Source organism: Centropristis striata, chromosome 3 (assembly GCF_030273125.1).
Source record: "Centropristis striata isolate RG_2023a ecotype Rhode Island chromosome 3, C.striata_1.0, whole genome shotgun sequence".
NCBI classification, from domain to species: Eukaryota; Metazoa; Chordata; class Actinopteri; order Perciformes; family Serranidae; genus Centropristis; species Centropristis striata.
The window spans coordinates 6,124,562-6,148,219 of NC_081519.1; the positions used below are offsets into that span (position 1 = coordinate 6,124,562).

Sequence of the window (23,658 nt, forward strand, 5' to 3'; positions counted from 1 at the left end):
AGAGCTGGTATGGTTGTAACACTTCTTTTCTCACCACCTTATAACTTGCTGAATTTTGTGTGTTAGAGCTCTCAAATAATGCCACAAAGTACTCTTGTTTTTCAACTACAGTGGTTCTCAAACTGGGGGTGGACAATTATAATGTGGAAAAGTTTCTTAAAGGCCTGCAAAGTAAACCTAAAACACATGATGAATCTTAGCTTTAATATAGTTTTATTTACAAAAGGTGGGCCCTGCACAAAATGTTCGGGAACAGCTGGTTCGAATATAAATAGCAATGTTTCCAACTTCTCCAAGTCAGTTATTAATTGAAAATAAATTAGTTGTAACCATAAAAGTGAAGAATTAAAAGTTATACAATTGCTGTGTATTACAAGTTAACTTGTACCTGTCAGATACTCAGTCCCTCACCCGGAAAGAGTCCAAAATAAAATTCTGCTGCCTCAGTTAATTACCAAGACATCCTCTTTCTATTTCTCTACTGTGATTTCCCACACAGGGCAGTTAAGTTAATCCTCTTTCTCTCAATGTCACATGGCAGATAGAGAATTCCTGCACACCCCCATCAGGTTTTTTTTTAACTAAATGTCCTGGCATACCAAAAAGGACATAAAGATTAAGATAGATAGAATGTGTTTAGTTTCACTGTGCCACTTGTGTTACAATCATAGACTGATAAGGAGATTAATAATGTTTATAGATGTACAGGGTACAGATGGTTATGCTTGACTTTTTGAGATTTAAAGAAATAATAATAATGTCACTACAGCCTGTTGACTACACGTTCTGCACTTGTAGTCAACAGGTGATTTAACCCTTCATGCATATCCTTATTCATTAAGTGAAAGCCTACGTGTCAGCATCCACCTCACTAAACTCCCTGTGTTCTTAATTATTCACCCAACACTCAATTAAACCCATTGCTGTCTCACACAGTGTGTAGATGGTTGTTGTGGCGTTTAAAGAGTGCAGGTAAAGCATCAGCTCAGCGGGTTGCACAACTGCAGCCAATCAGAAGAGGCCGCCGCGTGCACGCTCTAAGCGCGTGCTCGCGTTCGTACTGTAGCGGATCATTATTTAGCAGGTGGGCACAGCTGAGCTGTGCTGTGCGGCTCATCTGACTTCTTCAAGTCACTTTTTTTTTCTTTTTTCTTTTCTTTCTTTCTTTCTTTCTTTTTTTTAACCGTTATACTACATCTTAAGTTAAAAGATGTCGCCTGCTGGTGCACAGAAGGTAAATAAGCTATTTAAAAAAAACTAATTTTACAGTTTAATTCTGTGCAGGAAAGTTTTATTACCTGCTACTTGTGTAGTTCCTGCAAAATTGAGGTGTATTTGTTTTTTATTATGATTTTATGTTGTATATGACCGTTCTTAAAGGAAGTAACAACTGAAACAAAGTACACCTACTAGACTCCTTATAGTTACTGCACCAAAGGGCCGTTTCGAGGTATTTAACTTGAGTATTTCCACTTATTGCTACTTCATGCTTCTACTCCGCTACAGTTCAGAGGCAAATATTGTACTTTTCACTTCACTACAGTTAGCCTATCTGACAGCTTTAGTTACTTTGGAGATTTAGATTACTAATACAAAATATCAATGAACTTGATATATTATTGGAGGTTAAACCACCCAACAATATATAAAGTACTGAAAATTAGCTATAAATATTTGTCAATGTGCCACTCATTTTGAGCCAATAAAATAATAATTGTATTATAATATTGATGTTAATCATTACAACAATATGTAAATGTATATTGTATATATTTTTCTTCATAATAACCAAAATCATTATCAAGAAAACCATGGGAAATGGTTGATATCAGCTCTTATGAGCTATTTTTGTTGTTGTCATTACATTTATCCAAACAAATGTACTGGTAGTTGTACCAGTCATTAAAATGAACGAGAAATTGAAGAAAACAAGGGTGGTCTAATATTTTTCCATGACTGTATGTATGTATCTGTTTGTGTAAACAGAGCAGTCCTCTGACTTTGGTGCTAATGGTTGCTTCTGCTTCCATTGGAGGAACTCTTCAATATGGATACAACCTCGCCATAATGAACGCTCCAACAACAGTGAGTTAAGTCTAACTTTTTCATGTATGTGCTTGTGTTGAAGCAGCAGAGCTCTCAGTGTTTCCACCTGTTGAAAGAAAGGTACATATAGTATATTTACTTAGTTGCAGAGCTGAGAAGACACTGCAGGGTTAGCATTCAAAAAGTGTTATCTTACGTCTTTCAGTGTGAACATACATTCATATTGTGATAAACTGACACTGTGATATCTGTAAGGGTACTTTGTGTGTGTGTATGTGTGTGTGTGTTCCCCATCGGAGCTGTGCAGAGCTTGCCTGGGAACCAGACAAATCTGTGAGCTCATGTTTTATTTGCTCTGGCAGATGCTTCTGGTCCCCCTCTGCTTTGGAACAAGCAAAGCTTTAGTAGCAAAAACCTGCAGTTCCTTAACTGGCCACTTGAGGCTGGCTTTGAAAGTGAGTCAATCCCCATAGAAACCCATAGTAAAATGACAAACTTCATAGCAGAAAAAAACACGTTTACAGACTGGTATTAAACTTTCCTGTTTATGACAACAACACAGGGGTGATTTTTATATATTTCATCCATTTAAATGTTATTGAGTTTTAATGTAATGCATTATTAAGTTTGATTGACAGGAGGGTGCCATCATGCCCGCCTCAACTCACCCACGCTTCACCTCTTTGCCTGATTTTTCAATAAGTCGGGAGTGTAAAGGAGTCGGGCACCGCCAAGATCTGCCAGAGCAACCACACTTTACAATGACACTTCAGAAACCTATGAGTGATGTCAGGGAGACAACGTGTCCCTATTGCCTAAAAGTGAGACAAATAAACAACAATCAGTCTTGAATGTTATGTAGAAATAGGAGCGCAGTCAAGGCATTTCTGTAAAAAATCAGTAGCTGGCCTGCTCGGTGTCATTATTAAACAAGTTGAACAGTATATTTTCACTCAAATAAAACATATCAACATATCAACTTCATATCAAAAGTACAATGTTTTTGCCGTACTTCTGACAGTTTAATATCCCAACTCATAATGTACCAGTTCAACTCTGCATGCTGTAATATGTTTACACATTTTTTCCCACATCTTGCTACATCTACATCTTGCTCTGACCTGCGATAACCTGTTGCAAAAACCTAAGCTATCCTACAAGGTTAATTAAGGTCAAACTTCTCACCTCTTCACCTTCTCAACATTTTTAGCAGACAGACACCTAAACTGAGGTAATAAGTGTCAGCTTTAATTCCTGCTGTGTTTACTTGTGTGTGTTTTGTTAAGTCAGTGACACTCTAATGGTTGACTGTTTTATCCCTACCACAGTTTATCCAAACATTTATCAATGAGACATTCTTGGAGCGCTGGGACATCCAGTTGGAGGACTACCAGGTTACTCTAGTCTGGACAATTATTGTCTCCATCTTCTCGTTGGGGGGATTTGCGGGGGCTATTATTGCGGGACCAATGACCATACGCTTCGGGAGGTAATGTCAAATGCTGCATCATACTGCTGTTTGCAAATGTGTGGAGTACAGATAACAAATAAATCTCAATTTGTTATCTTATTTTTTGTTATCATTGGGAGTGAATGAACAACCTGTTGATATAGATGCACATGAATGAGTAATTAACAAGGTTGCAATATGGCTAAACAGAAGTCAGTACTTAACAACGTATTAATTTCAATCTATAACTTTTCCTTTCCCAAGAAAGAAATGCCTGCTGTTGAACAACGTTTTCCTCATGGCTGGAGCACTCTTAGCTGTGACCAGCAGAGCAGCCAAGTCCTTCGAGATGATCATTATCTCGCGTGTCCTAGTTGGAATAAATGCTGGTACGTCATTTGTGTCAGTAAATGTACATGTTTGTATTCAGACCTGCTAAAAAACAAACAGTTCAGAAGGAACTTCACAGAAAACCTGCTGTGTGTTTTGCAGGGATTAGCATGAATGTGCAGCCCATGTATTTCGGAGAAAGTGCACCAAAGCACTTAAGAGGGGCCATCTCATTGTCATCAGCTGTTTTCACAGCATTTGGTGTCGTGTTGGGACAGGTGGTCGGACTCAGGTATGGACGCTGTCGAGGAGATTTGTTGTCTCACTGAAAAGAAAATTTCTGTCCTGTAGATTTCTAATATATCCACAGTAACAGGCAAGATAATTTATTTATAGAGAGATTCTGGGCAGCGAGCCGTGTTGGCAGTATCTCCTTGCCAGTAATGCCGTTCCTGGACTCATCCAGCTCCTCACGCTGCCGTGGTTCCCAGAGAGCCCCAGATACCTGCTGATCGACAGGGGAGACAAGGAGGCCTGTATAAACGGTGGGTTATGTAATGTGTCAACCATTCCCCTTTACATCAGTACAATTTGAATGTACTTACTTTTTCCCATTTTATGCTACTTTATACTTCTATTTCAGTGTAATTAAGAACTATTGAGCAGTATAGTGCTTTTTCAGTCATAGTCACTCAGAGCACAGGCTCAAAACTGTTTGTTAAAATCAAATCAAATCAACTTTATTTATAGAGCCCTTTAAGACAGCATTAGCTGATACAAAGTGCTGTACATGGCAGGACAGACCAACAATAAAAACAAAACAAGCAAAAACAGCTAAAACAAAGCGAGTCTCATTCTGGGTAAAAACTAATAAATAAAAGTGGGTTTTAAAATGAATCTCAATTTTAAAATTAGTCTTAATTTTAAAATGAATCTTAATTAAAAAAAAAACACAAAGAACAAATAAAAATAAAAAATAAAAACAAATAAAAACAAATAAAAACAGAACAAAGGCTCATGTTGAGTTAAAAGCCAGTGAATAAAAATGGGTTTTAAGATTCCTTTTACCCTCGCAACTTGATGTTCGGACATGTTGTTTTTTGGTTTAAATGTTGTTTCGAGTGGAATTTTAAAAAACGTATTAAAAGGTCTTAAATCTAACATGCCTTTAGCTGTAAGAATCCTGTAAATAACTGTTCAAATGATCTGATTTACACAAAAAAGCATACATCAAAGAAAAATCCAAAAGAAAATTACAGATTTGTCATTTCCCTTTCCCGTTTCTTACATCCCAACCCCAAGTGTGTATTAATTAGTTAGAATTAGCTCAACTGACCAGCTAGAATATTAAAATGAAAATATTGCATCAGCACTGAAAATTGAATAATGTAATATATACATCACTCACAGGGGACATTTTACTGCATAAGGAATATTTTTTAAAGTGAAATGAGAATTTTATACCAATACTTTTATTTAAACAGTTAGACTTTTTCCTTTTGTGAAGTATTTTTCAATGTTATACTGGGATTTGTAATGAAATAAAAGGATCTGAGTGACCTTTCGCTTCTGTTAAATAACAGTCATGGAAGAAATCTATGGTTTTCTTGAAAATGATTTTGGTTATTATGAAGAAAACCGTGGAAAATGGCCAGATATCAACTCTTAAATTAAACTCTTTTGAGCTATTTTTGTTGTTATTATATTTGTCCAACAAATGTACCTTTAGTTGTACCAGGCATTAAAATGAACAAGAAATTGAAGAAAACAAGGGTGGTCTAATATTTTTTTCCATGACTGTATGTTTAACATCTCTTATGTCTAAGTAACGTTCAGTACAGGCCAAAAGTTTGGACACACCTTCTCATTCAATGCGTTTCCTTTAACAAATAACAAAAGTGTGAAATAACTGAAAACATGTCTTATATTCTAGTAAGCAAAGGGTGACTACTTTGAGGAATCTAAAATACAAGACATGTTTTCAGTTATTTCACACTTTTTTTGTTAAGTACATAATTCCATATGTGTTCATTCATAGTTTTGATGCCTTCAGTGAGAATCTACAATGTCAATAGTCATGAAAATAAAGAAAAACGCATTGAATGAGAAGGTGTGTCCAAACTTTTGGCCTGTACTGTACAGAATAATAAATTATAACCAGAGAAAAAGGTAATCTCAGGTCATCTAAGCCGTGTGTTTTGTTTTTTCCTTGGTCAGCTTTGAGACGGCTGCGAGGCTGCGAGGTCCAGAACAGCGAGCTCGATGAGATCCTGCAGGAACAGGCTGAAACCAAAGGCCTGAGGCCTCGTCGACCCTGGGAGCTTTTTACTGACCGCTCGGTGCGCTGGCAGCTCATCAGCGTCATGGTCATCAGCAGCGCCATGCAGCTCTGCGGGAATGACTCGGTGAGAGGAAAAAGAATGGCATACGCAGTTTGGCATCCCTGAACGTGTGCTTGGATGTCTCTATAGAAAATATTGTTATACAACCCATGAGGATCAGTGTCACTGATACTGAGCTACAGTAACAGTATCACATGTCCTTTTAGCCTCTGTGATGTCAAAGTTGATTAGAAATTTGAGCCGATCCATCAGCGGCGTGTGTCGTGTCCGGGTTTCTTTACGTTCCTGCAGGTCATATGAATAATGTATAGTGGGGGTGAAGCTGAAATCTACACTGAATAACGTGTGAAGACAGCTTACTGTTTTGACTGAAAGGCTTTGTCATCTCCTTGTCAGTTTTGCTGTGTATATATGAGAGTTAATATTAATGAATAATGTCTCTAAACTGATTTTTCGTCTCAACAAGTTTCAGAAACTGCTGACTGTGTTTCAAGGCTTTTAACCACATGCTTTACAGCTCCAGGGAGGTGGGCAGGGTATTAACATAGTTAGTCTTTGTACAAAATGCTGGTTTAATCCGCTTATTAACAGCTGAAGCCCTTGTAATGATGCTCTGCAGCACTTTAATTGTTTTTTTAATGCTCTTTTTTCTTTCAGATTTACTTCTATGCATCATATGTATTCAAAGAGGCTGGAGTATCTAATGAAAAAATCCAATACATCACAATTGGCACTGGCACGTGTGAATTCACAGCCTGTATAATGTGTGTAAGTACATTCAACCACTGCAGCTCATGTTATGTAAGAAGCACGAGGCAACTGTTGTTTGCATTCCTCTTAAGGCTTTAACACAGACCAAAGACTAAGAACAGACCCTCATACTGTACATACAATTGGTTTTACATACATTTGAAAACACTCGATAAGACAAACAAACATTCCTGAAAAAAATAAACCAAAAAAAATACTGTCTGGATTTCTAAATTCCCTGGTATACCATAATGCTGTGATACCACCCAAGCCTAGACTTTATGTACCTCACTGCAAAGTCTTAGATATCACTTGTTATCATTAAATGTATAAAATAACAGAGCCTCTATACTTTCAGAACCTGCTGATTGAGCGCAAAGGTCGGAGGTTCATGCTGATGGGAGGGTACATCCTCATGACTGTCTGGGCTGTCGTCTTCACAATCGCTCTGTCTCTTGAGGTATCACTTAACCGACCCGCGCAATAATCTACATAGATAGATAGATAGATGGGTGGGTGGATGGATGGATGGATGGATGGATGGATGGATGGATGGATGGATGGATGGATGGATGGATGGATGGATGGATGGATAGATAGATAGATAGATAGATAGATAGATAGATAGATAGATAGATAGATAGATAGATAGATAGATAGATAGATAGATAGATAGATAGATAGATAGATAGATAGATAGATAGATAGATAGATAGATAGATTACTTTATTCATCCCCGAAGGGAAATTCGGTTGTCACAGCAGTTCGGTATTCAAGTACAATAAAATACAATAGAATAAAATACTGAGGTAGCATAAATAAAAACAACAATAGAAAAAAACACAGAATAGAACAAGGACACTTAAGAAGTTAAAAAAAGAACATCAGTTGGTAGGATGGTTGACAAGATGATGGTAATAATTAAACTGGTGATATGATGGCAACAATGCCATAGTGACTAGACGGTATATAATAATAATAATAATAATAACAATAATAATAATAATAATAGTAATATTACATATTACATATTCAACTTCAGTAACAAATCATGCATGTAGCTTTAGTTTTTAAGGTAATGATGAAGATTAATTCATACCTGTGGTAATTATGTGAGTTTTCTACAGTGAATGAGTTTCACAAATCTATGGTCAATCTATGAAATATAAAAGTCTTCCTGTTTCTTTTCTTCTTGCATATGTGTTGCTAATAGTGCTTATTTTAACAGCACTATGTATCCTGGATGCCGTACCTCAGCATGGCCTGCATCTTCACCTACATTCTCAGCTTCGGAATGGGACCAGGTCAGTTTAACTTTTTGAAAATGTTTCTATATCAGGGTTTTATTATATTAAACATGCAAACAAAATGTCTTAAGATTTATGAGTTAAATGCTAAAAAAAACCCAACCTAAAACGGATACGTTGGTTGTTGAATGTTATTTTAACATTGATATTAACCATAAACACAACTGCTCATTAACACAGGAGACAGAACAATTTTGATCAGACTTAAAAGAATGGATAACAGGATTTTTTTTTCTCACTCACCTCTCAGAGCTTCCATGGACATAATTTTATATATATATTCGACATGACAGGAATTATTACGACTAACTACTGGAAGCATCTTTAAACCTAACCTCAAACCTAAAAGTACTGAAATAATTTAAGCTCAAAGCTAGTGTGTACTCCTGTCTTGCACTTTAAGTGTGTTATTTTAACTGCCATAATACAGCAACACTGTCAGTTTGTGATATAGCTTTAATACATGTTGATATTTCTGTATTCTCAGCTGGAGTGACGGGCGTTCTGCCCACAGAGATCTTCAATCAGACAGCGCGGCCAGCAGCCTATATGATCGCTGGCTCCATGATGTGGATCAACCTTTTCATCACTGGGATGCTCTTTCCATTTCTAGTGGTCAGTCTGTCGCTACATCTCCATCCATCCCCTTCACAAACATGCAGTGAAAGTCAACAAAAACATACATTTCAACATTTAAACCTTTCTGAACCCTGCTGCCTGCAGGCAACAAAGCCTAAGTTGTATATTTATGTTGATATACGTATATATTTTTTAAATGTACACTACTGGTCAAAAGTTTTAGAACACACCAACTTTTCCAGAATTTTATTGAAAATTATGCAGTTTATTGTCTCAGTGTACTCTGAAATTAATGCACATTTGCAACATTTAAAATTCTTTTTTGAGCATGATAGTGTTTTGAAAGTAAAAAAAAAGATTCAAAATCACATTTTATGTTGGACTAAAGGACTAAAAAAGACACAAAATGACAAAAAAAAGACACAAAATGACTTAGAAAGACATGAAAAGAATTCAAAAATGGACAAAATAGCCCAAGACTCCATAGAGTTAAGTTGTTAACCCATTTCTTGTTCCCTGAAAAAGGCCTTCTTGTATAATTCTGAAATGTACATTATTTTTCAGTTTTTGTTAACCTTACCTTTTTTTATTTACCTCTGGCAGTTCACCACTTACCTTTGTACCCTTTCAAGCTGTTCATTGGACTTGAACTGCTTGCATTTCAATAAAAAACTGGAAAAATTGGGGTGTTCTAAAATTTTTGACCGGTAGTGTACATTTGATATTTAAAGAGATGTTCAGGGACACTGATGACACCACAAGCTAAAAACTCCCGAGCTCCCACAAGTTTCACCTAGAGGTCTAGTTCTGGCATAAAACCTCTCCTATTAAATTCTAGTTAGTAGGTTCAGGCCTACGAGTAGGCAGGTTAGAAAAAATAAAAGTCACCCGACAGCGCCCCCCAGAGTTAAGAGTCTGAAACTGAGGAAATAAAAGCAGTACTTGTTAGGACGCTCATTGCTCTCTTGCTTGTCTTACTGATTTCTAAGAAGAAACACACACACACACACACACACACACACACACACACATGCAACTCAGCCCACAACAACTAACATCCTAGTTGTATTAATTCCTGAGGACATTTTTATTAACTGAGCTGTATTATTGTTCCTGTCCTTGTCCTGTTTGTTATTGTTTATTTGTTTTTTTGTTGTTTTTTGGCTTCCAATAAAAAATATAGATATACAAAATAACAGGAACAAAAAGATTTTGCACAGGTATTAAAATAAAATCTTGCAATCACAACAATACAAATAAAATCAAATACTCAAAGTTCTATAAAAGAAAAAAAAGCAATAACATTTTAAAAAAAAATTAGATTTAAAAAATGTGTCAGATTCTTCATGACTTGTATCACGTCTTACATTATTCTGATAGCTCTCTGTTGCCCTTCTGTTCCCAGAGGGAGTTGAGTGAGTACTGCTTTGTGCCTTTCGGAGTGGTCTGCATGCTGTCAGCGCTGTTTGTCGGCCTGTTTCTGCCTGAGACCAAAGGGAAGTCTCTGTCCGCCATCACAAGTGAATTCCACAAACTCAACTTTAAAGGCCAGGATGAAATGTGTGTGTCGACTCAAGCTCAGTATCAGCTGGGCGAAGTGTGTCTGTCCTCGTCGTTGTAGACTTTTTGTCCTGAGACACACACAGTCTCGGTATTCCTCTCTTTGACCCGATTGGCCCGAGCTGGAAGACGTCATGAACTCGGGGAGTGTTCACTTCCACATCACCGAAAGCAACTTTGTCCTATTGTTACTACTTTATCTTCCGTGTGCTGTCTATAAAGAGAATTTAAAGGAATTATCTTTCACATGTTGCACTTATGCTTTGCCACTTTGTGTCACTGATTGACACTGGACAAAAGTAATTAAAACTACTGTTTATCATAAAAGAGAAGAAGAGAAGTCATTTGCTACCTCTTAAAGAAGTAAATAAAGCCTTGCAAATAAATAGTTATACAGTTTATTAAGATATTTTACATTTTTTCTCGTTTAATGGGACAAATAATTTAGTTGTAGCCCATGTTACCAGCAGAATTATTAGCTACTATAGCACACCTTAACTTCATCTTCTCATTTGGGAGGTCAAAGGTCAAAGTAAGCTGCACATCAGAGCTTCCAGTGAAATAACCTGCACAACACTGAAGTCTTTGCTGTGCAGCCGGTGGTCGACCAAAGCAAAGATAATGCTTTTTAGGTAGAAACAACTACTAAATTTGCACCTTATGAAAAATAAACCACATGCATCAATGTGCACATCTTATTCATTAAATAAAGTATGTTGATGTTGAGAGTTTATTCTACAGTTTTTACATGTATGTGTCATTGCTTATGCAGAATATTGACTTTTCTTTGTTTGTTTTTAATGACTTAACTCTGAGCCAATAAAATGATCTTGTATTGACATATGTTATGTATTTAATTTTTCACTGTGATAGGACGAAAGAAGAAGGAAGTGACAGAAAATGAGAAAGATGACAACTGGGTTTTCCATTGAGCCAGTACATTTCTTTCAAACAAAGACATACAGTCATGGAAAAGAATATTAGACCACCCTTGTTTTCTTCTTGCTTACTTGTTCATTTAATGCCTGGTAACACTAAAGGTACATTTGTTTGGACAAATAAAATGATAACAACAAAAAATAAGAATTTAATTTAAGAGCTGATATTTAGCTATTTTCCATGGTTTTCTTAAAAAAGATTTTGGTTATTATCAAGGTCTAATCATTTTTTCCATGACTGTATTTGGATGTGATGGAGTCAAGTTTTGATGTTTTTACACTGTATGATCTTCTCACACATAGACTATTGTTTAACAAGCTGGTCACTGGCATGTACAACTCAAACCCATAGAATCTCTCTATAAATAATAAAGCCCTAAAGACTGAATAAAACCCCTTCTCTTTCCATATCTGCAAGACCCTTAAAAAACATAATTTTTTAAGTTTCCATAATTTTAAAACTTTCAGATTTACCTGTTTTGTATACAAGTGTCTCCAAGTAGCTCCACCGCTGCTGAATGAATTTATAAAGAAAAGGACTCTGGGAGGTGTGACTTTGGAACAGTCTTCCCTTCACAATAAGGGAATGTCCCACTTTCTCTTCTTTTAAAGGAAATCTGAAACAATGGCTCAAATCACATCAAAAGTGTGACCACTAACTGGACTTGAACATTACTTTTTATTGCATAGTTACAACCTGTCTGGGTCTGGTATGTGTTGTGTTATGTGTGTTTTGTCTCCTCTATTTGTATCTTACCTATGTACTTGCTGTCTTTTATATTTGTATTTATTTTTAATTTTTTAGGGACTACGGATGCAAACTAGCAGCCTTGCTATAATCCGGCATATTTACAAAGATGTCTATCGATGTTCATTAATGTGCACTGTCCCTATCCAAAAATAAAGTATTTGTATTCGTAATAAAGTATTCGTAAGTTCATATTTCAAAATGATTAAAGATCTGGTGAATTCTTGCAACAACAAAAAAATAGCTCCTAATCCAGTAATGTGTTTAGTCTTTTGCTGCCTCAGTTCAAGGACTTGCAAGAGACAGATTTTAACCAAATAAAACTAGTTTGATCTGGTATTGGTCAAGGTCTAAAGGCGCTGGATCCTGAGTTGCAGTTCCCTCAATGAGTAACCTGATCTTCATGTGTAAAGTGCCTCTTTAACATGTGCATGTGCTACTAATTCTGTACACTTTACAAGCTGTTCATGAGTTTAAATATGCGGCAAATAATCCTCCCATCCAAAATGCATGTTCTTGTTCTGACTTTTCCCTTATAATCTTCCAAAAACGTATACTCAAAGTTTGCTTTATTAAGACACCTCCCTCTCATTAATGTCTAACTCAGCTATCAGGACTTTGTTGTCACAATCACAGGAATTTATAATGAACATTAATGGGCAGCCAAAGTCTATTGATGTGTAACTTCAGGCGGCATCCGTTATATATATGATAGCCCTCTGCTGCTCATTTTGCAGCCAGCATCCAGGGAGCCTGCAAAATAAAATGGATTTTTCATCAACAAAGGTAAGTGAATAGTAGAGCGTGTGATCTGGTGATATGCATAATGAACCTGGGGTTGCAACTCAGCATATTGTGACATCCTGCGATTCTGTAAGCAAGGCTCTAAAATGTTAAATCTAATTTAGAGGAAAGCGTTTAAGTATTAAGAACGCACCATCATACGTATACAATCTGAGTGAAAAAAGTGACATCATTTGCATTTAGTACAGTCTCTGTAACATTGAACATCATAACACTATTCCAAGCTGTCAATTCAATTCAATTCAATTGGCTTTATTGGCATGACGTAACAATGTATATATTGCCAAAGCAAGCATCAGAAAAAAAGTTAACAAGATAAGGAAAGCAATATTTACAATAAATGATTATATTTAACAGAAAAGAAAAACTAATAATAGTAAAAGAAAGCAATATTTACAATCATTGAATTACAATCAACATATAATTTATACAATCTAACTGTCCCAGCATAAAAAGAAGAAAAAATGTCTGTGGCTGTCTCCCTCTCTACATGTAAACTATTGATTTTTTTTTTTTTTTAAACATAATATCACAATAAATATATTCTAACACCTCTAGTGAGCAGTGCTTTTTGTGGAAAAAAATATTCTATTTACCTTTGATCCACAGTATTTATGATTACCTGCAAATTTGTGCAAAATTTCAGTGCAAGAATGGTTAATGCATGGAGCAACAGAAGTGAACAAACATGCAGTGGTGGAGGCTGTAATTAGATTATTTACACACACAAAAATAAAGCACCAATTCTGCAAAATAAAAAAAATCCTCCATTACAAGTTAAAGTCCTGCTGTGAACATTTCACTTTACTTAAATAATCTAACTGTTATTAGCAAAATGTACTTTATCAAATTATCACCGAGTGTTTATTAGTATGTCTCATATTAGCAATGACATTTTACTGTTGATCAAAGTGGAGCTAATTCTAATAAAGCATTATTTTTTACTTTATTAAATATAAGGTTAAGCACTACATGTTACCAACACATGTGGAAACACTAGTATAGCTAGTTAGCTGGTATAGTCTCCTTGTAGTACATTAATTCATATATGTTTCTTTTTTAAACATGATGATTTATAGTGACTTGTATGAAACTTATTTTATGTATTGTAATGTTTTGTTTGTTCTTGTTTTGTTGTTCTTAATCTGGACCCTGAGTCTGAATAAAAGTTGAATTAAATTGAATTTTCACGATTAAGTAACTATTATATTGGTCAAATAAATGCAGTGGAAGGAAAAAAAAACAGCTGGCTTATGGCTGTGGCCATAACTGGCTGTGCTATACTATCCCTAATGAATCGTTAAAGTTTAACCATTTTAACAAGAAGAACAACAAGGTGAACATGTTCAGGTTAAAATAACGTGTAACAGTCGTTGTAAATATCTACTGTTAGACCAGGGATGTAACTGATTGATAATTTCCTCTTTATCTTCCAGCTGCAGTACTGGAGACTTTACCTGCTGTCGCTGGTGTTGGGGATCGGGGGATCCTTTCAGTACGGGATCCAAGTTTCTGTCATCGCCTCTCCAGCAGAGGTGAGATTCCTTTTAGTTGGATGCATGAGAACTTGAGGTTTGCGGTCTGAACTGGAGCACAGCTCTCTCACTTTACATTTTGTTTCCCTTCTTTGCAATTCCCTGTTAATAATAGTCTTAATTGTCCCTGTTTGGGATGCCATCAGAAAGGAAAAACTCAGTGGTCCTAGCAGTCAACACTGGTCAGGAAGCTCACTTTAACATGTACCTTGACCTCTTTGACCTTTCTGCAGCACATTAAGAGTTTTGTGAACCAGACAAGGTTGTTGAGGTCCGGCGTTCCAGTGGACAAGTCCACCAACCAGCTCATCTGGTCCTTCATCGTGGCTGTGTTGAGTCTGGGAGCCTGGGCCGGGGCCATTCACAGCGGCAGCCTTCCTGTCACCTACGGCCGGTTAGACACACACACACACACACACACACACACACACACACACACACACACACACACATTCTTGTACTTCTATCTTTGTGAGCACCCTCATCGTAATAGTGAATTCCCTACCAAGGTTATAATAGTTTTGGATTTTTAATTTGTTTTAGTTTTAATTTCGTTGGGAATTTTTGTTTTCAAATTCAGTAAGTTTTAATTTAGTTTATAGTTTTTTAAAAGCCTTAGTTTTAGTTTTTTGTAATGGGGTATTTGTTGAGTGGGAGATTAAAAGAGGTCACAGTAAATTTTCCCTTTATTTCCTTTCTCTTATCCATCTTCATTATTTATGAAAAAAGTTGACAAAGATGAAAACGAAGGTCATTTTCACTATAGTTTTAGTTAGTTTTGTAACCACAAAATACAATGTCAGATAATTATAATTTTTTTGTAACCCGAACCCTAAAACAAAGTCTTAAATCTCAAAAAAGCCTTTACAGAAGTGAGGACCGGCCGAAATGTCCTCACTTTGCAAAAATGTCCTCACTCTGTTGGTTAAAAATGTGTTCCGGTCCTCACTATGTAGGAAATACAAGAACACACACACACACACACACACACACACACGTAAAGACAGTAATTACAACTTTATATAACCTGAAATTACATCTTTGGGGTTAGATAGGGTTGTTAATTAATATCAAACAGTCAACTATTACTTGCTGACACGTGCAGTTTTCAAACCTCTCTGACATGTCACGTTTTTGTTCTGGAGCCCAAAAAAAAGTTTACAGAGCAAACTGGAAACCAAAAACATTAATGTTTACCTGTAGTCCGACATTAATCTGATCTGATCTCACAGGTTTTCTTTCTTAAAGACATTTATCAGGAAAAATAATAAATAAATGAATTAATTTGGGCAAATAAATAGAGAGGGCTACACGGTGGTGTAGTGGTTAATCATGAAATATAGACAACGTTTATAGGGATTTTTTGGTTTTGTGACACTTTTGGGTAATTAAACATGCCCCGGGTCAAATTGACCCATGGACTTTATTGTTCTTCCTGAGAAATGAACATAACAGGAGGGTTAGATTGTTTTTTTCAAAACTAAAAGTTAACTGTTTCAAAGCCAAAAAGCAGATAAAGTATTGCTAGTACTGTTTATATGACATTTAATCTATACAATTGAAGATTTGGGTACACTTATTGGCAAACTCTCAGCTGGAAAGCAAGAATAATTGCATTTCCCAAAATGTCAATAGAAGTAGATGTTGCTGGTTGACATCAAGTGGATGCAACCTAAAAGTTGTAAAAAGAAATCTTGTTTTCCTTTTGATTTGGCAGGAAAAAAGCTCTCTTGATCAACAACGTTGTGGCGATGGTCGCTGCTCTTCTCATGCTGTTCAGTCGCACGGCCAAGTCTTTTGAGATGATCTTTCTGGGAAGATTTCTCTATGGATATAACGTTGGTATGTTTTGACAACATGTTGTGTGTTACCTTCTTTTTTTTAATTATTCTTTTTTTTCCTCTTCTTCTCTGCATCCTGTCTTTGTCCACAGGTCTCGGGTTGAGTGTTCACCTCATGTACCTCGGGGAGAGTTCTCCAAAGAAACTCAGAGGTTTTATGACTCTCACAGGCGCAATCTTCATGGCATTTGGAAAAGTCACGGGTCAAATAATTGGCATCAAGTAAGAACTGACACATTACTATCTATAACAGAAAACCCTGACAGACAAAAACAACATTTTACTCACTTATAAAGGACCAAGTTAGGCCTTCGAGTTGTCCATTTACAGTCATTCTCTCCTGGCACACTGCAAATTATTTGCTTCTCACCAAAAGAAATAAAAGTGTTAGATAATTTATCTTGTTTTAAGAAATACTTTGGTAACACTTTACAATAACCAACTAAATAATGTTTATAGATGGTTTATAAACCAATAATTAACATTTACAAAGTGCTATACATATTTAATCTTAAAAAAATTTCAACCAATTTCTCAAAGGTATATGAATCATTTCAAAAATCATTAACATACTTAATATGGTGTTAAAAATGTTAAAATGATTGCAACTAAAACTATTAATTATAATTTAATTGTTTGTTAATGATAAAGTAACTATAAACTGACATTAATATACCGTCTATTTGCCATTTATAAATGATTTAGTTAGTTAAACATTAATAAATTATGTATTTATCATTCTAAATGGCCTATATACGGTTTATAAATGATGATTAAACATTAATAAACTATCTGTTTACCATTTATAAATGATGGTTATTGTAAAGTGTTACTAATAATTTCTTACTTTAAGTGTTCAACATGCTTATTTCTAGATTTAACAATCTTAATTCAAGAAATCTTGTCAAGTGTAATTATCTGTCCACACAGCAAGATAATTTCCCTCAGATTTAGTGTTTGTATCTTGTTTTTAGACACACCTTTTTTGCAGTGCAAGATCAAAAACCTTTTCTTGTTCCAGATCAATGTGTAACACCTTGTTAACTTTATCTTAATAAGTCATGATGAGCAGCACATTCAGCTATTTTAATACCTTTCTCACCCTTTTCCTTGCTACTTAACAGATTGTGTTTGTTTTACACTCTGTCAGAGAGATGATGGGTACAGAAGCAATGTGGCCGTACCTCTTAGCTGTTAGTGGTGTTCCTGCCATCCTGCAGTTTGTGGGGCTGCTTTTCTTCCCGGAAGCACCTCGATACCTTTACATTGACAAAGGAGACACCGAAGGCTGCAAAAAAGGTGAGTGGACTGAGCAGACTCTGGATTATAAACATCACAAAGACATTTTTACAAGTTTGGATCAAGGTTATTATAGTTAACGAAAACGAACAAAATAACGGAAACTAAAATTGAAAAAACATTTTCGTTAACTGAGATAAAAATAAAAACTAGAGTTTTTAAAAAAACGATAATAACTGAAACTGTATTGTGTGGTTACAAAACTAACTAAAACTAAATAAAATTATAGTGAAAATGTCCTTAGTTTTCGTCTTTGTCAACTTTTTTCATTCATAATTCAGTGTTTCTATTTCAACATGCAGGAACACATGGTGAATATGTTTACTGAGACTGGGAGGTCTACACTTCAACCAAAATACAAAACACCCAGAACTGTAAGAGTTAATAACCTTATTGAGGCTAAGATGGATAAACCAAAGGAAATGAAGGCAAATACCCATTACAAAAAAACTAAAACTAACACCAAAACTAATAAAAACTAAACTAAAACTAAGCATTTTCAAAAAATAAAAACTAAACTAAAACTAGCAAACTCACTCTAAAAACTAATTAAAACTAACTGAATTTGAAAACAAAAAATCACAACGAAATTAAAACTAAAACTAATGAAAAATCCACAACTACCTTGGTTTGGATGCAATATGTCTTCTGCCTCACCTAACTGTGAAATCAACTTCTATCTGCTATTGATCGCCTCATCCCAACTAAAAAAAATAAAGACTGTTGACAAATCTTATTGCCTGGCAACAGAAGCTGTCTTTATAATGAGTGTTGTGGTAGCGTCGACTCCATGGTAGCAGAAATAAATGATGGCCTGCATTAGTGTTGTTTTTGATAATGTCTATCTATTCCTGCAGCAGCATGTGCCGTACATCTTATTCAGCTACGCCTGTTTTTCTCCCTATTATTTTAAGCTAAAAGGTTCAATATACAGTTATCACCTTGTATTGCCAACGGGTGAACAAATTGTAACATTAAAAACCTGAGATTTGACTTATATATACATTTTTCCAAGTGCTGACAAGTGTCATGAATACTGGAGGGAAATAAAGGGTCTCCACATGCTGTACACATTGAACCCTCCTCTCTGGTCTGTGTAAAAAGCCTGCTGTGCTGTCTGATTTGTCACGTGACCGTTCGTCTCAGCAGAATCAATCATGGCTTCATAGTGTCACTTAGAAGCGCAGAATTTAATGTTTTTAACAGAATCTAGTTATTTTAAATGGTTTATTTTTGTAATGCTTTGAATGAGATGTAGAATAAAGTGATTTTGACAGAAATATCACAATTTTGAATTTTATTTTAGCTACTATTGTAGCTAAAATGAAAATGTTCACAACCTATGATCCAACCAAATTCCGACGAGAATGCCTGTTTGCATAATTTCTATCTGCCATAAACAGTATATTTGGGGTGATTTCTTAAAGAAATCTTCCTTTGGTTGAGGCAAGGAAGTCAAGGATTTCCTGAAAATTTCATATAGTATCTTTAACAGTTTTGAGTCACTTCAGGTCATGCATAGACAGATTACCTCCAGTATGATCCAGGATGTGTATGTTTATGTACGTGAAAGCCTTGCAGTGGCTGTGGCAGGAGGAAAACTTAAAGATGGAGCTGGATGACATGCAAAAAGAGAGAGAGAGCGCTCAGGGAGAGAAGGCCAAGACTGTGAAGGACGTACTCTGCTCTCGCTGTGTGAGATGGCAACTCCTGACTCTGATCATCCCCTGTGCTGGTATTCAGTTCTGCGGCATCAACGCTGTAAGCTGAGCTTTCCCCTCAACACATGTGAATATACAGTAGTGTTCAAAATAATAGCAGTCCAATGTGACCAACCAGATTAATCCAGGTTTTTAATATATTTTTTATTGCTACATGGCGAACAAGGTACCAGTAGGTGCAGTAGATTCTCAGAAAACCAACAAGACCCAGCATTGGTGATATGCAGCTCTTAAGGCTGTGCAATTGGGCAATTAGTTGAAAGGAGTGTGTTCAAAAATATAGCAGTGTCTGCCGTTGACTTTACAAACTCAAAACTATTTTGTATAAACTTTTTTGTTTCTAGGATTTATCAATCCTGTCAATCATTAAACTAATATTTAGTTGTATGACCACAGTTTTTTATAACTGCTCCACATCTGTGTGGCATGGAGTCAACCAACTTGTGGCTCCTTTCAGCTGTTATTCCGCTCCAAGATTCTGTAACAACATTCCACAATTCATTTACATTTCTTATTTTTGCTTCAGAAACAGCATTTTTGATGTCACCCCACAAGTTCTCAGTTGGATTAAGGTCCACTCCATAACATCAATGCTGTTGGTTTCGAACCAAGGTTTTGCTGGTTTACTAGTGTGTTCGTGGTCATTGTCTTGTGGAAACACCCATTTGAAGGCCATGTCCTCTTCAGCATAAGGCAACATGACCTCTTCAAGTATTTTGACATATGCAAACTGATCTGAACTGGGTCTTGTTGGTTTTCTGAGAATCTACTGCACCTACTGGTAAATTGTTTGCCATGTAGCTATAAAAAAATATACTAAAAACCTGGATTAATCTGGTTAGTCACATTGGACTGCTATTATTTTGAACACTAGAAACTGAATGCTGTCTCATACAACATGTTCTGCTCAAACAGCTGTATTTCTACGCCTTCGACATCTTCCGTGAGTCTGGAGTGCCGGAGGACCAGATGCATTACTTGGCTATTGGTACTGGAGCAACAGAGCTCTTCACCGCAATGATTTGTGTAAATATCTCTTCAAGTAGCATGAAGCTGAAACATGAAATACAGTACAGAAGCAACTTAGAAGTAAAAGAGTCTGAAATCAAGAGTTTGAGATGGTCCTAAAATTATATCCCAGTTCAACTGTTCCTACACTTTACATGATATGACAAGGTTTTTATGGGGAAACTAATATTCAGTACAATTGTGGGGAGGATTTGGAGGAAGTTTTCTTTTTTAAAACAAAACAAAAAAAGATTATTATTTGGATTAGATTGTATAATATTTTCATGAAATAACTGATTAAATAAATGCATTCTTGCTTTAAGATAAAAAAAAAACAACCAAACAAACCATGAAGCTCATAAAGTAAATGTAAATGAGTAAATGAGTAATACATAATAGAAACTGAAGAAGAAATCAGCTAAATTTAGGAAAACATGGACACCTTTTATATCCCATTTCTTCATGGTCTTTATTTTAAAAGATTTGCATACTTTATGTATTATTAATTATATATAACTTGCATTGTGATCCCAGTGGTTTATTAATTTATATTGTGCATGTGTTGTTGCAGGGAGGGTTTGGTCTGAGGATGGACATATTCTGTGCGATATTATTTTGAGGGTTTTCTTGCCTGTATGTTGGGATACTTTAGTGCATTACTTGGAAAATTCAAAAGATTTAGACAACAAAAGAGAAATGGGTTAAAAGAGATTGTCCTGTGTGATGAAAAACAACATATGTCGGCGTTATTCAGCATGTCTGTTGTCTCTCAGTCTTTCTTGATAGATCAGGCCGGCAGAAAGAGGCTGATAGGCTACGGCTATTTAATGATGGGCATCACCATGTGTGCACTCACAGTCATGCTGTCCATTAAGGTAAATACACCACTCATAGAGAGCACCTTTCTCCTCCCTGTGATGCAGAGCAGCTATTCTCAACCTTGGGGTCGGGACCCCAATTGGGGTCGCGTAATGATTTCTGGGGGTCGCCAGGTCAGCTCTGTCTCCACTGTGTTAAAGTGTTCATGTGTGAATGTGTTTTTGGTCACTTAATGTCTTTTTTTGGTCATTTTGTGTTTTTTTTTTTTTTTTTTTGTCATTTTGTGTCTTTTTTGGTCATTTTGTGTATTTTTTTTGGTCATTTTGTGTTTGTTTGTTTTTTTTGTCATTTTGTGTCTTTTTTGGTCATTTTGTGTATTTTTTTTGGTCATCTTATGTCTTTTTTTGGTCAATTTGTGTCTTTTTTTTGTCATTTTGTTTCCTTTTTTGGTCATTTTCTGTCTTTTCTGGTCATTTTGTGTCTTTTTTTGGTCATTTTGTGTCTTTTTTGGCCATTTAGTGTCTTTTTTGATCATTTTGTGTCTTTTTTTGATCATTTTGTGGTCAATTTGTGTCTTTTTTGGTCATTTTGTTTCCTTTTTTGGTCATTTTCTGTCTTTTCTGATCATTTTGTGTCTTTTTTGGCCATTTTGTGTCTTTTGTTGATCATTTTGTGTCTTTTTTTGGATCATTTTGTGGTCAATTTGTGTCATTTTTGGTCATTTTGTTTCCTTTTTTGGTCATTTTGTTTCCTTTTTCTGGTCATTTTGTTTCTTTTTTGGGTGATCTGAACTGTGAGTGTGAGATTCTGTTCAGTGAGTGGGGGTCGCGGCAACATGCATGTTAAATTGGGGGTCGCGACTCAAAAAGGTTGAGAACTACTGCTGTGGAGGATCAAATATAAATGTTCTTTTTTTCACTCAGGATCTGAATTCATGGATCCCTTATGTGAACATTGCTCTGATCTTCTGTGTCATCAGCATCTATGGATTTGGACCTGGTGAGTCTTTGTTGCTCGCAACATGACTATATATAAATAAACGTATATAATACGTATATGTTTTTGTTTGTTGTTGTTTATTGTGATGAAAAAACAGCTGATTTATTTATTTCACACAAACAGGAAGTTGACAGAATGAAACAGTTTGTCAGCTGCTTCACCTGGAAAAGAACATGAAATGCAGAAAAATGCTTTTTGGGGATTTAGAAAATGGTGCTAGCTATTTATTTTAATCGAATTTAATCTAATTTAAATATTCAGCCGATACGGAAACACAGTCTGTGTACTCATGTTAACTCCTCTTTGATAAATAATCATTTCTTTAGTCATCAGCCTCCTGAGTCCCTCTGCAGAGTCAAAACAAAGATCTACACATTTATAGATATTATGATAAACAGACGACGCCTCGCTTCACAGCGATATGACATCATCAACACTTCCTGTCTGCTCAGTGGGCGTAGCCTCCTCCCTAGGGGAGCATTTTATATTTTATTTATATTTTCTGTTTCTTGCACCAGATATTTACACACCAACAGTCACATTTAGCATCACAAACACTAGTTAGTTAACATGTGTGTGTGTGTTTGATGCTGTGAGTGCGGCCGCAGGTCAACGTTTTTTTTGGAAACCAAAAATATGAATATCACTTAAAGTGTACACTATATTCTGAATAATTTCACAGCTTTACCTTTCACTGTTTCTCTGTTTTTGTTTGTTGTTAATGTATCTTTAATCTTGTCTAAGCTGGCACATCTATGGCTCTTTGTGCTGACCTCTTCTTACAAGCCTGGCGTCCTGCTGCTTATGTGATCAGCGGGACTATCAACTGGCTCGGCATGTTCCTCGTCGGGATGTTGTTCAAATACATTGTGGTGAGATACCTGCTGTGAAAATGCATATATATAATACCTCTATTTTTATATTAATTAACACTATGTTTTATGTGTGTGCGTGCAGGATGGACTCGGACAGTTCTGCTTTCTGATTTTCGTGGCTTACACAGTTCTCAGTGCAGCATTTGTGATATATTTTGTCCCAGAGACCAAAGGAAAGATGATGGTAGAGATTATGGAGGACTTCAACAAACTGAATTACAAGAAGTGTGTGAGTGCTGACATTGAAAGGACTGACATTGATCTTGCCACTAAATTATAACATGTGAAACGCTAAAAGGTGAAACGGCTGAAACCAAACGTGCGATTGCTGATCTGTGATCACGCACACAAATACGCACACACAGGACAATGTGCACACACACAACCATAAAAACTGTACATATACAGTACAGGCCAAAAGTTTGGACACACCTTCTCATTCAATGCGTTTTTCTTTATTTTCATGACTATTTACATTGTAGATTCTCACTGAAGGCATCAAAACTATGAATGAACACATATGGAATTATGTACTTAACAAAAAAAGTGTGAAATAACTGAAAACATGTCTTGTATTTTAGATTCCTCAAAGTAGCCACCCTTTGCTTACTAGAATATAAGACATGTTTTCAGTTATTTCACACTTTTTTGTTGAGTACATAATTCCACATGTGTTCATTAATAGTTTTGATGAATTTACAATGTCA

At 35.8% G+C, this 23,658-nt stretch overlaps 2 protein-coding genes across 2 annotated transcripts; both read left to right on the plus strand.

The window, feature by feature from the left end:
• The first annotated feature begins 1,146 nt into the window (after positions 1 to 1,146).
• On the plus strand, positions 1,147 to 11,203 carry slc2a11a (solute carrier family 2 member 11a). The gene is made up of 12 exons (XM_059328519.1): positions 1,147 to 1,234; positions 1,987 to 2,085; positions 3,375 to 3,535; positions 3,761 to 3,885; positions 3,989 to 4,118; positions 4,223 to 4,371; positions 6,044 to 6,231; positions 6,826 to 6,936; positions 7,277 to 7,378; positions 8,147 to 8,222; positions 8,713 to 8,840; positions 10,210 to 11,203. The coding sequence occupies exons 1-12, from the start codon at positions 1,211 to 1,213 to the stop codon at positions 10,423 to 10,425; spliced, it is 1,509 nt and encodes a 502-aa protein (XP_059184502.1). The 5' UTR covers positions 1,147 to 1,210; the 3' UTR covers positions 10,426 to 11,203.
• A 1,612-nt stretch (positions 11,204 to 12,815) lies between these two features.
• LOC131969152 (solute carrier family 2, facilitated glucose transporter member 11-like) lies at positions 12,816 to 23,231 on the plus strand. The gene is made up of 12 exons (XM_059330321.1): positions 12,816 to 12,836; positions 14,291 to 14,389; positions 14,623 to 14,783; positions 16,107 to 16,231; positions 16,323 to 16,452; positions 17,381 to 17,529; positions 19,103 to 19,290; positions 20,166 to 20,276; positions 21,032 to 21,133; positions 22,001 to 22,076; positions 22,821 to 22,948; positions 23,034 to 23,231. Exons 1-12 carry the CDS (start codon positions 12,816 to 12,818, stop codon positions 23,229 to 23,231), a joined length of 1,488 nt encoding a protein of 495 aa, XP_059186304.1.
• Positions 23,232 to 23,658: the final 427 nt, after the last annotated feature.